This window comes from Octopus sinensis, linkage group LG26 (genome assembly GCF_006345805.1).
Source record: "Octopus sinensis linkage group LG26, ASM634580v1, whole genome shotgun sequence".
NCBI lineage: Eukaryota > Metazoa > Mollusca > Cephalopoda > Octopoda > Octopodidae > Octopus > Octopus sinensis.
In genome coordinates this window covers 16,513,666-16,530,418 of record NC_043022.1, presented here as the reverse complement: position 1 = coordinate 16,530,418, position 16,753 = coordinate 16,513,666, and the positions used below count along the sequence as shown (strand labels likewise).

At 35.5% G+C, this 16,753-nt stretch overlaps 1 protein-coding gene across 7 annotated transcripts in view; it reads right to left on the bottom strand.

The window, feature by feature from the left end:
- The window catches only part of LOC115224688 (calmodulin-binding transcription activator 2-like), a 761,011-nt gene that overhangs the window by 300,199 nt on the left and 444,059 nt on the right, over window positions 1-16,753 (bottom strand). For all 7 annotated transcript variants that reach the window (XM_036513528.1, XM_036513532.1, XM_036513529.1 and 4 more), the window contains one exon: window positions 4,129-4,215. In XM_036513528.1, coding sequence (XP_036369421.1) covers window positions 4,129-4,192 — 64 coding nt within the window. In that variant the 5' untranslated portion in view covers window positions 4,193-4,215. The remainder of the gene's footprint in view (window positions 1-4,128; window positions 4,216-16,753) is intronic.

The window sequence follows — 16,753 nt, the reverse complement described above, 5'->3', positions numbered from 1 at the left end:
GACATGTCTCTGAAAGTGGGTTTGTGGGTGGGGGTAGTGGGGGGCGGGGGTGGGGGTGATTTCGTTAATGTTTTTGTTGTTGGGAGACTGTTCTTTCATGAGTAGTTCCATAGAAATCTTGTTGTACTTCGTACGTTAATAAGAGCTAGCTGCCGCCCCTACCAGTGCTATTATCACCATCACCATCACCACCAGATGCACAATTCAGCATTATTACCGTCTTTTCATGTACGAGGTAGACAGGAAACAATTTAGCATCTTACAAAATCAAAATATCTATTCTATTGAACAATCAAAACCTGGTCTCTCACAAGTCTACTGATATAGATGTGTGCATGCGTGTGTGCATGTGTGCATGTGTGTGCATGTGTGTGTGCATACGTGTGTGTAATTACATCTTAAAAGCCATCAGGAATGCACTTCCAGGCAAGAAATCCATAAGACTGCACAATAAACTAGGTTGAGTGCTATGAAACTTCATATAATATAGAAATTAACTGACAAGAAAATTTCTTCAAGTTCATCATCATCATCATCATCATCATCATCGCTTAACGTCCGTTTTCCGTGCTGGCATGGGTTGGACGGTTCAACTGGGGTCTGGGAAGCCAGAAGGCTGCACCAGGCTCCAGTCTGATCTGGCAGTGTTTCTACAGCTGGATGCCCTTCCTAATGCCAACGACTCCGTGAGTGTAGTGGGTGCTTTTTACGTGCCACCGGCACAGGGGCCAGAGGGATCTGGCAACGGCCATGATCGGTTGGTACTTTTTACATGCCAGCATGGAAGGTATATATATATATTAAAATATATATCACACAGGGACATTTTATTTTTTGACATGTTTCAGTCACTGGACCACGGTCATGCTACAGCATTATCTTGTAAGGTTGAGCCAATTAAATCAACCCCAGAATTTATTAAGTCAGCTTCTTATAGCTGCATTTCAACCCTTAAAGTAGGGGACATAAACATGTGTGCACACATACACGCATAAATATATTTATATATGTGTGTGTGTGTGAGAGGTACAGGCATGGCTCTATGGTTGAAAAACTTCCTTCCTAACCATGTGATCTTTGGGTTCAGTCCCACTGTGTGGTATTTTGAACAAATGTCTTCTACTACAACCCTAGGCCAACCAAAGCCTTACAAGTGGATTTGACTGATGAAAACAACTGAAAGAAGCCTGTCGCCTGTATATTCTATCTGACCAACATAAGCATGGAAAAGTGGTCATTAAATGATGAATGAGATATATATACATACTTATGCTAACAACATGAACAAGCTTATTGATAATGGTATGAAACTGTGATGACTTTTGGCCAATAACTGATGAGGGATGAGCACATCCAAGTCTTGTGTGTGATTTTTCCCTGCGTTTCTTTGTTGGGCTTCTGTGCAATTTGTCAGTCATATATATATATACATATACATGTGTATTTGTGTGTATACATGCATACCCACACGCATGTGCACACACACACACACACATGCACACAAACACACACACACATGCATGACAGGCTTTAGTACAGTTTCAATTTACTATGGGTCACTCACAAATACATTTGCCTCAAGTACCATGCACTGAGACTGAACCTGAAGACCCATGATTGTAAGCCGAGCTGCTTAACCACAAAGCTACATTTGTGTCTAGCCTTAAAATATTAAGAAATTGTTATTTTATAAAATGTTTGTTTTAATCACCAATAATAAGCAATAAGAATCCATTGTCTTGTACAGGCAGTTCTGTATTTAAAATTAATGAAATGGTCTGTTTTCATCCACCAAGACATTGATATTACTTCGGTTTGGGAATCTTAGATGGAAATAGATTGCCATTATGTGAGAGAAAAAGAACAAAAAAATAGTTCATTATATTGATGATAATAAAGAGATTTTTAAGGCTAATTTTATATTCTGTGAGAAGACTTCATAAAGTTTAAATTTACATAAGTTGCATTGAAGGAAATTATGCTAGAATGAATTTTTACTGTTATTCAATAGAATTAAAATTTCTTTCAATATTAAGTTGAAAATAAATAAGAAATGTGAAAAACAGCAGGAAAAGAGAGAGAGAGAGAGAGAGAGAAGTGAGGGAGACTAGTTTCATAGTTTGTGATATATGGATGTTATTTTCTTTGTGTCTTTCCATAATACTTCAATTAAGTGCCAAGCACAAGTGACCCAGGCCATTTCTAACTCAATAGCACCAGCTGATGAACATTTATAATACTAAATAACTTGAGAATTTTTTTTTTTTTCAATAAAATATCAACGGTTACAACAGAGGGGGAAATGCATTTTCTACATCTGGACTTTCTAATTAAATCTTAGACACAAATGAAATTTCATGTTGGACTTCAATTTGTTGAATATTGTCTGATAAAGTTTTTTTTACAAAACACTAAGACAGTAATAAATAGATAAAATGTTGTTGTTATTATTATTGTTGAGTGGGAGCATACTATTATTATTGAGTGCATACCATCAAAGTGCCACTGGGGCACAAATATACCAAGCTCAATATACCAATTTATGCTCTTTACATTCTGAGTTCAAATCCTGCCAAAATCAACTTTACCTTTCAGAGCTGATGTAGTAAATTATCAGTCAAGTACTGGGACCAATTTAATTAACAAACCCACTCCCATCAAAATTGCTGGCCTTGTACCAAAATTAGAAAGAATTATTATTATCATTATTATTATTATTGAAGGTGGTGAGCTGGAAGAAATTGTTAGCAGTATTACACCCATTGCTACGTTCTGAGTTCAAATTCCACCAAAGTCAACTTTCCCTTTCATCCTTTCGGGGTCGATAAAATAAGTACCAGTTGAACACTGGGGTCGATGTAATCAACTCATATATATATGTGTGTACCGTTGGCGATTTTTTTCCCTCTGTCTTCCCTTCTCTGGATCTTTCCTTCTCCTATGTTTCCGACGAAGAGCTCCGCTCAAAACGTCCTGAGCGTCCAATAATATTATATTTGTTCCACGTCCTCGCGTTGTTGTGTTTTTTTTGTGCTTTCTTGTTTGGATTCTCTCTCTCTCTCTTCTCCCGTCTGTCTTGATAGACAATGGGTCGCGCCAAGGGTGGGGCCTAGTTTGATGATGAGCAGCGTCTGCTGTGACTGAACAGTCCAATTGTTTGGATTAACTTTATATATATATATATATATATATATATATAAGCGAGAAAGAAGCAACAAGAATGGATAGGTATTTAGTACGATCGTTTCATACCTGTCCTTGTATAAACGATCGTACTAAATACCTATCCATTCTTGTTGCTTCTTTCTCGCTTATAATCACCCCACATTACTGTATTGTTAAATCAGTATAGTTTTTTTTTGGTGCATCTAAGTTAGGTACCATATTCAAGTAAATTTTTTTAAATTAACTTGAATCTTTATTGCTCTTTGTATATATATATATATATATATATATATGTATGTATGTATATATCACCATCATTTAGCATCTGCTTTCCATGCTGGCATGGCTTGGATGGTTTGACCAAGGAATGGCAAGGCAGGAGGCTGCACCAGGCTCCACTCTGTTCTGGCAAGGTTTCTACAGTTGGATGTCCTTCCTAATGTCAACCACTCCAAGAGTGTAGTGGGTGCTTTTTGCATGCCATTGACATGGGAGCCAGTCAGGTGGCACTGGCAATGACCTACACACACACACAGATTTCATTGACCAAATATCCCTCACAAAACACCAGTTAACCCAACAGAAGATACCACCTTCCTAAAGTGCTACGAAGTGAGACTGAACCATTCTTCCTAACCACCCACCCATAATTCTGTAGTCCTAATAGAATCTATTTCCACCAGTTTCCTTCCTAGTTTCACAGTTTTCCTTCTCCATTCTAACCATTTCCTTTATGGGATTTACACAGTTCAATAAGTTGTTCTCTATCGTCTATTTTCAGAGTGATTGGTTTACTTGTAGAGATCAATACATATTGAATATATAACAGGGGAAATAAGATATAAATAAAGATATGGTTTCATTTAATTTCAATAATTGAATTAGCAAGCTTTTTATCAAGAACTTTTTAAGAAACACAGAGTTTGAAAATAAGGAAATTGATTAGTGAATTAATTAACTTACCTTGATTATTTTGTGACTTGTTTGATACAGATGACCCTTCCATCTCTGCTGGGTCAAAGTTCATTTACAAGTGACTACATGATGGACCTGAAATTAAAAGAAATTTCCAGAAACTTAATAAAAAATACAAAGTAAGAATTGAAATATATTTACAAATGGTTTACATGTGTGCGTGTGTGTGTGTGTGTGCGCATGCATATGCACATGCATCTGTATGTGTGCACACATGCATGTGCATGTGTGCATGCATATATATGTGTGTTAGTGTGTGTGTGTGATATACCTACATAAATTCGTAAATAAATTAAGAATTTAATCCAAGATCAAAGATCTTTAAAGGCAACAGTAAAGAAAACATTTATGAGAAGCCAACATATGTGCTTATAAAACATTATCCCACAGCATGTGTGTGTGTGTATATATACATCTGTGTGTGTGTGTGTGTGTGTGTGTGTGTGCACATGCTTTATATTCTCAATAAACTAAAGCTATTTACAAACAGTAGAGTCCAAAAATTGAATTTATATCTAACACACATAACATTCTCTTTCAATACACTCACATACATACATACATACATATCATCATCATCTTACATATGTGTATATATATATATATATATATATACGATATATCATCAGCATCGTATGTATGTATATCATGATTTTGCATCTGCTTCCAATGCTGTATGGTATTTGGGTTGGGTAATATATGTATGTGCGTCTGAGTGTGTATACACACTCTTTATACAGAGATATATATTTGAACAATAACAATAATAAGAGTAAGAAACAGAAAATGAAGAGAAAGTATTAACGATGTGTGTATGTATATGTATATATGTACACACACACACACACACACATATATATATTGTCTTAAGAAAAGCATTCATCAGTAAATCAACAGTTCTTCAATTTTAGAACATTTTCAGCCAATTCACAACCATTTAATGGGCAGAGAGGAAAAAAAAACGTTTTAAATAAATAAAATGTAAATATCTTACGTAGAAGATTTTTCAAACATGTTAACCATTTCCTAAAATGTTAATCAACTTTTAAAACAGAGTTGTTTGGGTTTTCCACACGATTAACTTCAAAGTTTGGATTTATTTTTTTGAAAACAAACACAAGAGATTAGGTTAATAGTGTGGAGAAAAACCACTAAACTACTTCACTTATAGTCACTAGTGTCGAAGCGGAGTGAGTGATGACTTATGCTAGCATCAGTCAATTAGTCAATCATATATCTCTGATAAAATGCTCAACTATGATAGGTGCAGGCAAGGCTGTGTGGCAAGAAGCTTGCTTCTCAACCACATGGTTCTAGGTTCAGTCCCGTTGTGTGGCACCTTGGGTAAGTGTCTTCTACTACAGCCTGGGACCAACCAAAGCCTTGTGAATGGATTTGATAGATGGAAAAAGAAAGAAGCCCATTTTATGTGTGTGTGTGTATCTTTGTGTCTGTGCTTATCCACCCCCACCACAATCACCACTGCTTGACAGTCTGTGTTGTACTGAGAGCTCCTATGTTGAAATAAAAATTTGTAAACTCTGACAACCCAAAGGAGCTGATATTCTTCTTTTAGTTGTTGTTTTGTCTTAGTGGATCAAAGGTAAATTCCCTTCTTCTATCCCCTTGTTTATAATATGTTAAAAGATTCCAGTTTTTTAGGTGACAAGCTGGCAGAACTGTTAGGAGACCAGGCAAAATGCTTGCATTTCGTCCATTGTTACATTCTGAGTTTAAAATCACCTTTACCTTTCATCCTTTCAGGGTTGATAACATAAATACCGGTTGAATACAGGGGTTGATGTAATCGACTTAGCCCCACTCACCCAAAATTGCTGGCCTTGTGCCAAAATCTGAAACCAATATATCACATTTTAACATTATTGTTTTGAAAGATACCAGTTTTATAACAAGGTAGACTTGTATTATACCTTTCACAACCTGTAAAGCATCCTATTGACTATTTTAACAAGAAGGGATTCAGATACAAATTTCTGAATGGATTGAGGTTTCTTTTCCATAACGACTGAGATAATGAGAGGCAGATTTAAGAACACAGTGGGATGAGTAAATCCTGAGGAAATAGAAATGAAGAACCCTTGTGGTTATGCATCTCAAATATAGAGTTCTGAGTTTACTATTTAAATCAACTTTAGTAGATTTTAAAGAACTTGAAACCTAAGTCAAAGACAACATGAAATAGTTTTTTGAAACTTCTTCAATTTGTGATTACAACTGAAAATTCCATTGCAATCAGAATTAACTGTTCTTAGCTAATTAATTAAAAAACACTCATTACATTTTCTAAATACTTTTCTAGGTTCTTGAAGAGGATGCATTGAAAAATATAGCATCAACTTCCTCAATCTAATACAACAAAACCAAATTACATGTGTGTCTGTTTATTAGTTTCAATTTCTCTCTATTTTCTCCTGTCAGCTCTGTCAAATTTATCCCTGTAATGGCTGACAACAGAAGACTTACTGATTAATACAAATTACACTTCCATACAGGCTGCCAATGATTAATTCCACCGCTCTTTGCACACAGAGAAGTGCCGCTCTAATGACACCAGTTGTTTGTGGTTGCTATTAAATCAAACACTGACTTGCCAACCAGCAATAATTGAATATATGTGACTAGTCTAATGATTGATTCAATTTGATACAGTGGCTGTGTACAAGATACGCACAGCTTCTATCTATGTGCTGACCTTCATTTTGGTTCTACCTTGGGGGCAGGATTAAGTGTCATACCTATCCCTTAATATCACTTTGATTAATTACAATAGTATCTTAATTACTCCTTTGCTCCATTAATAATATATTTAGTAAATGCTCTCATAACACTGCCTACAATTTATGTTCATCTCATCAGCAAATACATAAGCAAACAGACAGACACACAGACACACACCGTAATGAATTTCGACTCTTTATTCTTATATCCATTCATATTACCTCTGTTTGTTATATTCTAAACATGTCATCTCTAACATACTTCCTCTCTAATATAATTTGTTGGTTTTTATGTCAAACCTCATCACACAGTTTGGCATTTTGATTCCCTCTCACTTCACAAAGAATTTCTCACTTTGATTTTCCATATTTTCTCCAATGAGTTAATTCCTGTTCTTGTGTTTTATTATTCAAAATACTATCCTCCTTCAATCTGCTTTACCAAAAACTGAAGTTGGTTCTGCTTCTATGAATTGCCTTATGGGGCAATAACAACATATCTGTCAGGTTCAATTTTAAGCAGATGTTGAATGATGATATCTTACTATGGATTACTACTGTGTGGTTGGTAATGTTTCCTGGGTAGCCACTCCATGCCATAACACCAAAAAAGAACCAGATTTTAGAATCAGCTCACTTATATTCCATGTCACATTTTTACAAAACCAATAAAATGGATGTAACAGTCATGCATACAATTTAAATTAACTTTTTTTTTGATTTTCAGAAACAGCCTTTATCATTATCAGATGTAAAGAGTCACGTGTAGTTTGCTATTATAGTCAATGTATCTCAATGTATTCTTCAGATGAACCTGAAGCTGTTTAGGGGTTGGGGAAGGGGAAGAGACGATGCTCAGTTTCTTCCATAATAGTATTAGAAATTTCTATGTATTGAAACGACTATATTCATTAATCAAAATCTATCACTAACTCGATTCCCTAAGATGTTACAGTCTAAGGTGCTGAAAACAAAACAAAAAAAAAAAGAAAGAGAGCATATCTGATAGCATTTCGATGTTATCTGTAGTTCTGAAAAAAAAAAAGGGGTCTGTTTGTGTGGTTTCATTATGTAGGGAAGTAATTATGATACACAGTTTTCAAATTCAGTCTGAACATGTTAAAATCAATGATCACGAATAGTTACAATAACAGGCAATTAACCCTCGCCCCAAGTATTCTGAAATGGTGCCAAATACAATATTTTATGGAGAAATAATGGTACTCCGCTGAGGAAAGACCAGAGTTAACAAAGTGAAAAGAAACTCAATAATTCAACACGGTCAACAATTGTGGCTGCTCTTTTCAAATGCTTCATATAATTAGATGTTTAACATAAATATTCTTTTGAAGATAATAGAAGCCGAGGTGTATGGAGCTAATCTGAAAGAAGTAATGTGAAATGTCTTATGCAGATTGAATGGAGAGCTTCAGTATGTGTGTCAAAGTGCAATATTGATTGGGTGCCCTCCAGCCACAGCTGCCATACTGACAACAACGAGATAATCAAATCACAAAGCTCTATTGGAATACGACAGCATCAAATGACTGACTGTGGTTACCTGATGCCTCTTTTTTAAGAGGATTTCACAATTAGCTGAAGATGATAGCTTTCATATCTTTTGCAGTGTGAAGTGCTAAATTATCATTCTCAAGTGAAAGTCACTAAATATTTTATCGCCGGACAATGGGGGAAGTGGACACCTAATTGTGAGCAGGTTTGAAGTCGGTAATAAAAGGAAAACTTGAATTTGATCCTGTGATGTTTTGATGTAGATATTTCAATATGTTCACCTTCCCACATATACATCTTACATCTTTTACTTGTTTCACTCATTAGATTATGGCCAAGCTGGGGCACTGCCTTGAAGAACTTTCAGTCAAATTCATCAACCCCAGTACTTATATTTTCTTCAGCTTACTACTTATTCTATCAGTCTCTTTCACTGAACTGTTATGTCATGGGAACATAAATCAACACTGGTTGTCAAGTGGTGGTGGGACATGGACACACGGATACACACACACGCACGCACGCACACATGCACACACACAATAGGCTTCTTTCAGTTTCCATCTACCAAATCCATTCACGAGGCTTTGGTCAACCCAAGGCCATGGCTGAAGATACTTTCTCAAGGTGTCACACAGTGAGACTGAATCTGGGACCAAAGTCTGCATCAGTTGTCACATTTTACTGCTTTCCCTGCATCTCAATTCCTTCTCTGCATCAGGTGTGTGTGTGTGTGTGTATATATATATATATATATGTATATATATATATATATATATTATATATATATATATTATATATATATATATATATATATATAGGATACTGAATCTGAGAATAGTAACATAACAAAGGTGTGCAGCAAGTGATGAGATGTTGAGAGCTAAACATGACCCCTCTAACTCATGCAAGCACAAAAATCCAGACACAAAACCGATGATGATGCTGATGATTGCCATCATTTCTGGCCATTTCTCCATTTTTCCTGTAAAGTTTGTCTTTACTTTTATTTTCTATTTTTTTTTAAAAAGCAGAAGTTATTTTTGTTTTGTTTTCTTTTTCCTAAAGTCTAATCACAAGACACAGAGATGTCATAGAAATTAGTGTTTTGTATTATTTTTATAACAGAAAATGTTGATTAGTTACAATGTTTAACCAATCTTTTGAAGACAAACATAGGAAGAAAACAAAAAGAAGCAAAAGGTAGAAAAATTTATACTCCAAGTTATAACTTTGGTGATGCAATCAGGAAAATATAGGACTCAATACATGACTATACATGGTCTGATCGATATATATATCCGGATAGTTACCATAGTAACAAAGCTAAAGCATGCAGAGTAAAGCCACTTTGCACAGATTGACCTTGAACTCTGCTGTTTATGTGCACTAAGTTTTAACATTCTCGCTCAATTCCGCTGTTTACAGCAGTGCTTGGAAGGAAGGTGCGTAGCGCGTGATCATCGTATTGATATTAACAGTGCAAGTTGAGCAGAGAATCTGCATCAAATTTTGCCAAAAGCTTGGAAATACCTGTTCAGTGGCCTACGCAAAGTTTTCAAAAAGTTTTCATCCTTCTTGACACATTCAATGAGATCTTGTGCAACTTGAAACCCCGAGTGTCTTTTTGGTCAGCTGAAAGCAGTTTTGGCACAAACTTGGCAGACATGCGTCTCATACCCAAATCTTCAGAGATAATGGACTGAACTGAGCCGTAACTAATCTGCACATCCTCTGATAACTCACAGATGGGGATTCGACAATTTCCTCTCACAGCTGCATGCACATCTGCCATGTTTTTCTCAGTTCTGCTGGTTGTGGGTCTCCCAGAATGTTCATCAATATCAACATTTTCTTTGGCCATCTTGGAAACTACTCAACCACTCAGACACTTGTGTGCGACTCATATACCCCTCTCCATACACCTTCTGCAACCTTGCATAGGCCTCTAAGCAGGTACAACATGACAATTTTCTCTGTCATGGTCCATGCGATTATCACATGCTACACACCTTCCTTCCAAGCACTGCTGTAAACAGCAGAAGTGAGCTAGAATGTTAAAACAGCAGAGTACCAGATCAATCTCTGCCAAGCAGCTTAACTCTGCATGGCTACTTATTGATACTCATTGATCAGACCTCGTATACTCTTGCTCTCTTTTACTTGTTTCTGTCATTTGACTGCAGCCATGCTGGAGCACCGCCTTTTTAGTTGAGTTAATTGAGTTATTCTTTGTAAGCCTAGTACTTATTCTATCAGTCTCTTTTGCTGAACTGCTAAGTTACAGGAACATAAATACACCAGCATCGGTTGTCAAGCGATGTTGGGAGAACAAACACAGACACGTACACACACACATATATTTATACATGTATATGACAGGCTTCTTTCAGTTTCCGTCTACCAAATCCACTCACAAGGCTTTGGTCGGCTCAAGGCTATAGTAGAAGACACTTGCCTAAGGTGCCACACAGTGGGACTGAACCCGGAACCATGTGGTTAGTAAGCAAGCTACATACCACACAGCCACTCCTGCACCTATATCATCATCATCATTTAGCGTCCGTTTTCCAGGCTAGCATGGGTTGGACGGTTCAACTGGGGTCTGGGAAGCCAGAAGGCTGCACCAGGCCCACTCTGATCTGGCAGTGTTTCTACAGCTTGATGCCCTTCCTAACGCCAACCACTCCATGAGTGTAGTGGGTGCTTTTTACGTGCCACCCGCACAGGTGCCAGACGAGGCTGGCAAACGGCCACGGACGGATGGTGCCTTTTACGTGCCACTGATATATATTTTAATTACTATTTGTCCAACCCATGCCAGCATGGAAAACAGACGTTAAATGATGATGATGGTGATGATGATTTAGAAAAAACAGTTTCAGAGATTTCAAGCTGGATCCAAGTTGAATAAAAAGGAAATATTCTACCGAATCAACAGAGTCCTCACTTCAGATTTGAGATTTTAATATTACTTCAGAAGTGAAATACATGAAATATAAAATGAGAATATGGACTCACTTCACCTTTGTGCACGTGCTCAGACACACACACACACACACTTACAAACACACACACACACACACACACACTTGTAAACACACACACATACACATTTAACACAATCAGATAGGAAATACATTGCCTGACATCTCTTATCAAATATTTTCTGTGTTAGTGAAAATGCCATGAACTGTTGAAGTAGAGAAGCTGTCTGTGTTATTAGCAGTTGTTTCCTTTAAGATAAAATTACCGTTGCAACGGTGATGGAAATAATGATATTGTAGTGACAGAGCCATTAAATAAAAAGGAACCTCTCTTTTTCCTTTTAACCACATCTGTCTTGATTCCCAAATATTTTTTATTGTGATTTATTAGAGGTTAAGGATGACTTGAACCCTCAACTTCTGAGAGGCTTGTAATGATAATGTCATCAGAAACTCAACACCAGTATCATCCATCTGACGTGGTTGTGTACCAGAGCTGAAGTCCCTGCTATTCCACTGTCACCCCATTCCCTAGATCTGTCTTGCAATGAATACAGCTAAAACAAAGTTTTTTTCATGGGCCCCTAAAATACTATTGTGGATCTCCAATTTACTATTTTGCTTGCATGGACCCCTAAAGATTTATATGGACTAGCAGGGGTCACATAAACCCTGGTTGAGAAGCAGTCATCTAAAGCATGGTGATTGAGAAAAGCCTGACGTATTGGCAGGGGCTGGGTAACAAGGTGATAACAGAGTAGGGATCATCAGTCATTTTATTTTTTTTCTCTTTTCAATGGTTTGGTCTGAAGACTGGGGTCATGCCCATAGTCTCCACAAAACCTCTGAGACCAGTGAAATGGATCAATGGGGTTGATGATGTTTTTGATCGGGGGGGATGATGGTTACAGGGATTAAAAAAAGATGGGCAGGTAAGGATTTCTAACAGGTTGATCTTCTAAAGAAGGGCTTAAAGGAAGTGATTAATGCAGGGCCTAGGGTTGGTGGAGGACACAATGCAGGCGATGAGAGGAGAAATAATTGAGTTGGGGAGGGGTGCAGGGCTAAATAAAGATGGAACAAGGTCAGCCGCCTTTGAGTAGCAGTGGAAGTAGATGAGTCAGAGGAAGGGGCCAGTAAATGTATGAGGTTTGATTGTGATGGTGGGTTACTTTGTACATTTTAGAGGATTCCTTACAGACATTAAATGCTGGGGCACTAAACATGCCAACTATTGTCCCATAGAGTCAAGATAAATGGCTGGAATTAGTGAGTGTCTGTGTGTGGCAAAAGAAATCAATAGAATCAGTACCAGGCCTAAAAATAGGAACTGGGGTCAATTCATTTGACTATAAGTACTTCAAGGTAGTGCCCCAGCATGGCCACAGTCTAATGACTGAAACAAGTAAAAGACAAAAGATAATGAACATGTCCTTTGGGTAAATATGAAGTAATTGAGGCCAGGTATTTAAAATGAATTGATAATTACATTAATGAAAGCAAAGATAGAGACAGTTATTTAAACAATAAATGGCAGAAACCAAACTGGATTCATAGCAACAGACCGTAATCATGGAATATCATTACATTCAATTCCGTTCCCCCCTCCCCACCACACAGTTTATTTATGTATTGAGATATCCACTGTTTGACCAGACTGGCTGCTAAGGGGTTTTTTGAGAATTATTCAGAGCAGGTACTTTTTATACTCTATAGGTTTGGAAAGAATGATAACGTAAACACAAGGCCTTGAAGTTGGCTGGTTGTGAAAGAAACATAAAATTCCTGATATCGCTAGCTCATAATATCAATTATAAATTAAGAGAGAAGCACACACACACACACACACACACATATATAAATGTATACATATATGCACACTATGCACAAGAACTATTTGCCAAATAGAGCAAGCAGTTTTCCTAACATTATAAATGCTATGGGGAAATATGTAAAAATGAATTGAGAAAGATTATTATTGCTTTCAATATTAATAATGCAAGTTGAACACAAAAAAAATCACATTATCTACGTCTCATTTTGAGTGTCCAGTTTGACATTAACCAGATTACAGACATTCACTAATAAAATAGATTTCATTACAAAATATCAGACTTTAACATGAATATTCAAATAAATCCTTTTGAATTAATCAAATAAAATTTTTTTTTTTGTTTTGGTTTTTGTCTTAGAGATCACAAAGTATTTTTAATAAAAAAAAATATCAAAAATTTTAAAAATCTATTTGGCAGGATTTGTTTTGGAAATAGATAATCACACAAGTACAAAAGTTTCGTAGTTTGCTTACATTAAATAAGTGGTGATATATATATATATGTATATATATGTATATATATATATACACATAAAATTATATAACCATGTCTATATATACATACGGTTGTAACAATTATAGACTTCCCCTAAAAACATTGTTGGTTGTTGTTTTCTCTGTAACGAATAACTTTCAAATTAATACTTAAAGTGTTGAGGAAAAATATCAACAGTACTAACTCACTTAATCCCATAATTACATCATCACAGACATCTCCGGCTTTCTAGCAAATAGATTAGGTTAAAAAAAAAAAATTAAATTACATAAAAAAAGCAAAAACAATTGGATGAACAAAAATTTACATAAGTGAAAGTGCTGGTCAAGCTATGGGTGATAGCAATGTTGAAAACAATCTAAGAGGATCAATAGAGCTAACGACTATTAATTCAATTAGTCGTTAGTTGCTGTCTTCACTCAGTGTAATCCACTTAGTTATTAAAGTAAGTATTAAATAAATAGATAGAGAAAGATATTTAAAAAATAAAAGAGATAACATTAGGAGGAATACTTTGAGTAGTTTAGTTGTATAGTGTTCACGAGTTGACAGGATGATTGTCGGATATTTTATAGAGACGAGATAAAATATGGAGATTTTATTGGCGTTCAATCAAGACCAGAGTGGACAGTAGTCATGACAAAACAATAACAACAATAATGGTAGCTATGACTGACCAAAAGTTGAAGATAAAAAAGAAAGATAAAAAAAAAAAAGGTAAACTAGAGAAGAAATAAAGCAAAGTGCTTCTGACCAGAAAAAATATATATTTATAAATGATAAAAAAAAAGGTAACTTAATAATGTCTTATCTATGATAAACATGATCAAAATTGTTTGCAACCAAGCGTAACATTTATCTTTCCAAATAAACTGATGAAAATCTTCTATGAAATAAAAAGGAAACTTTCACCGAGAGTTGTTTGTTTGTAGAGTGAGAGCAAAGTCCCAATTTCTATGAACTAGAAACAACTTCATCAATACATCAGATTCCTGTGAATTTTCCATTGATAAAAGAGAATTATGAATTATTAAATGTTTTTCTTCTGTTCTATTTCTCTATGTATGAGAACAAAATATTTTGCTCTTTGCTATCATTTCATTGGAAAGAAGAAAACAAAAAAAGTCACTTACGACAACACTGAAAATTAAATGTTCATAAATAAGTCTCTCTTTTTTTTTTTTTTTTTTATATTTCTGCTGTTTTCCTGATTTTCTTCATCAAAATAACGTTGTTTGCTGAATCAAAATTTTACTTAGTGAAACAGCTGCAGGTGTTAGACTTTCTTTTACTTAAAAATCCAACATGAAAATTAATTATGAGATATTTACGTAAATACATAGGCAAGCTCTGCTTTGAAAAACCAAAGAGAATGCAAAGATAACAGAAGGTGACTTTAGAAATATTGAGAGGCATGTTCGTGAAGTGGTTAATACACTGAAGGGGTTAGTTCAAAGTTTGTTTCTAGGGAAGCCTTACAAATAAATATTCCTGGTGGACCAGTTAACACAACCCCCTTTTTTGTATGAACCAACTTTGTTGGGAATAGTGGAAGGTAAACTTTACAGTTGAACAGTCAGAATCAAGAAGAAAAAAAAAAAAGAGATCTTTTTCACTTCAACGATTCCAAGAAAATATTCAATATTTTCAGAACAATTCAACTAAAACATGTTTGAGATAAATAAGTAGAAAACCCCTTTTTAAGGTAAAAAAAAGAAGAAAAAAAAACCATGAAAAAAAAACATTCAAGAATTCCATTTTTATTTTTCTCCACAACATTTTATATCCAATTTCCCAGATTAGAAAATGTTACACAATTTCAGCTTTTATTTCCTTTAGCAAACAGATATTTCCAAGTGAATTGTTGGAGTCAGTTTTTTTCTCCATTTGGTGCCATACGCACTGCTAACCAATCTACTGTAAAATCAAAATAGTACGCTCTTCTTCAAAACGTATGTGCTCTACTATTGGGCTCACAATAATCAGGTTGTGATTTCAATCCCCAGATTGAACAGTGCTATAGTGCAAGGCACTTCATTTTGTGCGGCCCCTGCCCACTCAGATGAAATTCTAAGAGAGTTCTTTAAAAAAAATTCTCCATCTCTTTGAAAACACAGAACAGCTGGTCATAGTACAAATGAGATTGTCAGCATCTTTTACTGGTTTCAGTCATTACACTGCAGCCATGTTGCAGCACAACCTTGAACAGTTTTTAGCTGAGGTCATCGACCCCAGCACTAATTTATAAACCTGATACTTATTTTATTGGTCTTTTATGCTGAACTGCTAAGTTATGTTTATGGGGACATAAACCAACAACAGTAGTCAAGCAGTGGTGGGGGACAAACACAGACACACACACACACACACATATATATATGTACATATATATATATATATATATATATATATATATATATTATATATATATATATCAGATCTTCAAACCACAAAAAATTGTTTAACTATTAATGGTGAAACTTTGAGGTATAGGAATAACTGGTCTTTTTAATTTTTTCAAATTGTCTAGCCTGGTTACACGCAACACACTATGTATGAGAATGTATTTTTCATGGTTTGAAGATCTGACAGCTTCTTTAAGCAGGCAAAGAAACCACTTGCTGGTTTTCCTCTTAGTGTATAATTACCTATGGTTATACAACACTTATGTATGTGTATGTATATATATATATATATATATATATATATGTGTGTGTATGTGTGTTTCTATGTTTAAGTATGTATGTATATATATATGCATGTGTGTGTGTGTGTTTCTATGTTTAAGTATGTATGTATATAGACATGTTTTTACATCAATGCGACTTGCCCATGTTAGCATTCATTTACATTCCACACAAGCGGAATGTCCTGCAGCCCAACAGTTTCAGTGTGTGAAGACCAGCAGAAGAAAGTACCCAAACTTGAAAGTAAGGGTTAGAGTCAAGAAAGGCATCTGGTCAGAGAATACTGCCCCCAAAACGTCTCATCCAACCCATGCTAGCATAGCAAAAGAAGAAAAATTTAAGAATAAAAACTAAAAAAG